The sequence below is a fragment of the Poecilia mexicana genome, unplaced genomic scaffold, assembly GCF_051168715.1.
Source record: "Poecilia mexicana isolate PSO_F unplaced genomic scaffold, ASM5116871v1 scaffold_12, whole genome shotgun sequence".
In the NCBI taxonomy this organism is placed as follows: Eukaryota; Metazoa; Chordata; class Actinopteri; order Cyprinodontiformes; family Poeciliidae; genus Poecilia; species Poecilia mexicana.
This window is the reverse complement of record NW_028263381.1, coordinates 22103979-22108462: the sequence shown is the minus strand read 5'-3', so window position 1 is coordinate 22108462 and position 4484 is coordinate 22103979. Positions and strand designations below refer to the sequence as shown.

Genomic DNA, 4484 nt, shown 5'->3' with positions numbered 1-4484 from the left:
TTTTGTTTGCTACATTATTTGTTCCAATGAGCTGCTTCCAGTCCAAACCTGAAGTTATTTGATGTTTTTCTTCATGTAGGAAGAATTTCATGCAAACAAATGTTTCTGCTGCTTCATGGGAACAAATGATTATATTTCCTGAATGTCTCTTGTTGATCTGAAACAGCAAAAATAAAACCAAATAAAACAGATAAAGTTATCAGGTTTGTTGGGATTAATGGCTTCATGAATCTGCAGCTAAAAATCCTTCTAACACCAAAATGTGAAAAGTTCAGGCCTTTCTGTTTGACTTCACATCAACATGGTATCTAGCACTAGCTAATGCTACAGCACAATACCATCATAGTACTTATTATATTTAGCAGAAACAAATGCTAACATGCTGCACAAACATGGTATTTAGCAGTAGCTAACACTAAAACGCTACACTAAGGCATTTATCTTAAACTAATGCTAAAGCACTACAATAACATAGCACTTAACAGGAGCTAATGCTAACGCGCTACACCAACCTGGTGTATTTCTTCAAACCTCAATAGCAGCTCATGGAGGAGTTTGATCTGTTCACATTTCATCTGTCTGATGCCATACAGTCATGACAGGTAACATTTTTCACAAATATGTAAAAAACATATTTTTAATAAAAGTTACACACTGCAGCTATAAATGCCTGAATTTGTTCAAACTACTAATTCTGCACTGAGAGTCCAGAGTTTATTCAGAGGGAAGAGACAAAGTGTCATCTTTTAATTTTACAAAAAATCAATGAACTGCTGGAAACTAATTTGGTGAGACAAACCTGTATTTAAATGACCCAAAGTTGGAGATGATATTTTTTATCTTTCACCTTCATGAGATGGGAATGTTTTACTTTAACTAGGACTTTCTGAAAGGCAGAGTTGATGAAAAAATATTTTTAATGCAAATATTTAAATTTGAACAGGAAAAGAACAGAATGAGCAGCAAATGAACCAAATGCAGAAGAAGAAAAATGTTTTTATTTCTCTAAAACACATGAAGGAAAAACTGCAGCAAATAAACAAAAGGAAGATTTAATATTCAAATCTGACGAGTTTAGAAAAATAGGAGCCGACAGAAACAGAAAATGTTCAGAGAGAAAAACTGATCAACATTTCAATGAAATCTGATGAATGAGAGGAAAAAATAAGAGAAACAACATCTTGATATTCAGTGTGAAGCTTTGACTGGAAACAAACAGGAAAACATGAGGATCCTGGAATAATCCTGGAATAATCCTGGAATTATCCCAGCTTCCATCTTTAAAGGACTGGAAGAAGAAAAAGTTTCCAAGGACTCAATCAGAAAAGTTTCACCAAGAAATAGATTGTAGAGATGAACTATCTGTTCAACAGTGAGAGAGTTTCTCTGACAGGAGGAAAATCTTTAGACTCTTTAGACTCAAATCAGCAAAGAAACACTGAGGAACCAGAACTGGACCAGACCCTAAATCCAGGAATCAGAGGTTCAGTGAATGTGGTGTTGAAGGTGTGGAGGAGGATCAGTGAGTCAGAGGAGACTCTGTAGAAGGACAGAATGCCAGCAGGACAGTCCACATACACTGATGCTCTGTTAGAGACGGAGGAGGAGGAGAGACGGGTTTGTATGTTATTGTGCCAGACAGAGTAACCACCATCATCAGAGCAGATCAGATTCCAGGAATGATCATTACATCCAAACAAACAGTCTATACTGTTTCCTTTCCTCCTGATTCTTCTGTAACTCACTGATATCTCAACTCTTCCTTTCCACTCGACCTCCCAGTAACAGCGACCAGTCAGACCAGTTCTACACAGCAGCTGATTATAGTTATCAAATCTGTCTGGATGATCAGGATATGACTGAAGCTCCTCCACACATGTCACCTTCCTGTTGTCTTCAGACAGTTTGAGTTTTCTGTTCACTGTGTTTGTGTCGATGGTGAGTTGACAGGAATCTGATGGAGAGAACAAACACAATCCAGCTGCAGTTATTGATCATTTATTGATCTTTGATGATGATCCTGAATGAGTGATGTGACAGTTTGAAGATGGTTGAATGTGAGCTGCTTTGTTGTCATGAATCAGATGAAAAACACACTTACACTTCCTCAGACCTGGTGTCAAGAATGGGCCTCCAGCAGGCTCCACCCTGAAAGGAGGAGGGGGGTCAGACCATCAGTCTCTTTCAGCAGCAAACATGGACATTACATGTCTCTCAGACACACATTGTCCTCCACTGAGACAGGAACAGTCCAACATCTGGATTGCAAACTGCAGTGGATGTAGGAAGGACAGTTGGTGCTGCTGCAGCACAACTCATTTCTCCAAACACAGGAAAAGCTCCAACAGAGAGGAGAAAGGAAATCCCTCAGTAACAACCTGAAGAAACTCACTGAAGCCTAAAAGGACATCAGGAAACTAAGGAAACATTTCTGGAAGCTCAACCTGATTTAATAATCAGCATTAAAATCCAATCAATCTAAACTCTGATCAACACCTGGATACCTGCTCCATCCACACTCCCACACACAGATGAAGGAATGAAACACTAAACAACCTGCTGCTGAAAACCTGCTGTGGCCTCACTGGAATATCCAGAAATACAAACATTAAAAAGGAGAAGCTGCATCACATTCAACAAAGAGTTCAACAAGAACCAAACATTTGATCTCTGAGCTCAGACTCACAAACCAGGGAGAGGCTTCCATCATCACACACCTCTGACAAACACCTCCAACCTTTCAGCACTTCCTCTACCAACCAGCACCACCAGGTGGCGCTATACACACTTGTGAGTTTAGTTCAAAATCTTGATTTCTCTCTCTGAACTTTTAAACATCCATCTGACCAACATGGAGTTACTTTTCTTCTCATCTTTGCTCCTTGGGGCTGATTGGTCTGGAGCTCCATCAAATATTGTTTTAAAGTCCTTTCTGTCATCAGTAGATCATCATGGAAATCTAACTGAACTTCACTTTTATTCATTTAGTCAGAGTCCCTATTAAACTCTATTAAATCCATCCCACTCTTTCATTTTCCTTGTGAGCCGTTCTTAGTCAGGAGAATATTCCAGAAAACTGGGTAATGATCTCTGCCTCCAGATGAGGCGTCTAAATATTTAATGATCAAACTAAATATTTCTCTTCAAACTAAATGTTTCCCATCAGACTAAAGACGTTTCTCCTCTTCCTCCTCTATCAGACCTTCTCTGCTCCTGCAGCAGGTTCCTCCATACCTGAGAGCTTCCAGTCTCCAGTCTGGATCCTTCAGTCCAGCCGACAGCAGCTTCACTCCTGAGTCTCCTGGATGATTGTAGCTCAGGTCCAACTCTTTCAGATGGGAGGGGTTAAAGGTCAGAGCTGAGGCCAGAGAAGCACAGCCTTCCTCTGAGACCAAACAGCCTGATAAGCTGCAGACACACAATTCATCACATGATGAGAAGATGAGAACATTGAGCCATAGGCGCCGGAATAGGGGGGGGGGGGGGGGCAGGGGCCCATTGGCCCCCCACCTTACGGCCCTGCTTGTCCGCTGGTCCCGCCAGACATTTACAGGCTGCACACAACTCTGACAGTCCGACTGACATCTCTCTGTGTTTCTATGCAGACAGAGGTACAGATAAAACCTCCAGCACTGAGGACCAAATCTGAGGCTCCAGATCATAACAGGGATCCAAAGGTTCACCACATGCGGAGCTTCGGGTCGGGTTGGGATCAGGAACCGGTCTGACATCTGGAAAAAGGCTTTGACTCTGATCCAGTCCAGGTCTGAACCAGTTCTGCCTAAAGATTAAATGAGATTTCTGTATTTGTCACCATCTATAGAGCTGTGACGATGTTTTCTTTCTAATGACGTTGGGATGAAAAACAGAAAAAGAGATCGGGCCCATCATGTCCGTTTACGGGTCGGACCAAATGCTCACCCACACTTTGCCCAGAGCAGATCATTTTGGCTCAGATCAAAAAATAATTGTGTGAATTTGTTTAGTTTTTCCTCTTTGCTCTTCCAGATGCCAATCAGCCATCAGGAGCCATAAATATCGATGCTACTGATGGTTTTCAGGTCTCTGTTGAAATTCATGTTTGTCTGCTAAATAACAAGCACATTAAAGTTAATGGTGTTTTTCATTTTGTTTTTAATATAAAATATTGTCAGCAGTCTGACTGGTCATCTGTCCCACACATATCATCTCTTTCCCGCTCAGTTTGTGGAACAGCAAATATAATCTGCTGCCTTTTGGTTTTAGACCCGCAGCATCCAAGCGCTGCTGCGCCGTAACGTGATGATCCACTAGGTTGTCCTGCTGCTCTAAACTGGCATTGCTGGAGGACATTTGACATCTATTTTATTATTATTTTAATATTGCAAATGTGGCGGGAGCAGTGTGATAATTGGGAACTTAAGTTTAAAAACACTATTTTAATAATTGGTTGCAACAACTCCACTAAAAAGTTACCTTTAAGGCACACAGACCCGCTACAGATG

The 4484-nt window shown here is 41.0% G+C and overlaps 1 protein-coding gene across 1 annotated transcript; it reads right to left on the bottom strand.

Annotated features, from left to right (window-relative positions):
* Nucleotides 1-899: 899 nt before the first annotated feature.
* LOC148156083 (stonustoxin subunit beta-like) lies at nucleotides 900-3585 on the bottom strand. The gene is made up of 2 exons (XM_088011364.1): nucleotides 3516-3585; nucleotides 900-1981 (listed from the first exon to the last, which is right to left on the bottom strand). The coding sequence occupies exons 1-2, from the start codon at nucleotides 3583-3585 to the stop codon at nucleotides 1425-1427; spliced, it is 627 nt and encodes a 208-aa protein (XP_087867490.1). The 3' UTR covers nucleotides 900-1424.
* Nucleotides 3586-4484: the final 899 nt, after the last annotated feature.

Bases quoted from the DNA above. Each gene is read 5' to 3' on its own strand.
- LOC148156083 (XM_088011364.1), bottom strand. From the start codon at position 3,585: ATGTCAGTCGGACTGTCAGAGTTGTGTGCAGCCTGTAAATGTCTGGCG. The intron at 1,982-3,515 runs GTAAGGTGGGGG...CAATAACTGCAG, and splicing joins ACCAGCGGACAAGCAGGGCC to CTGGATTGTGTTTGTTCTCT.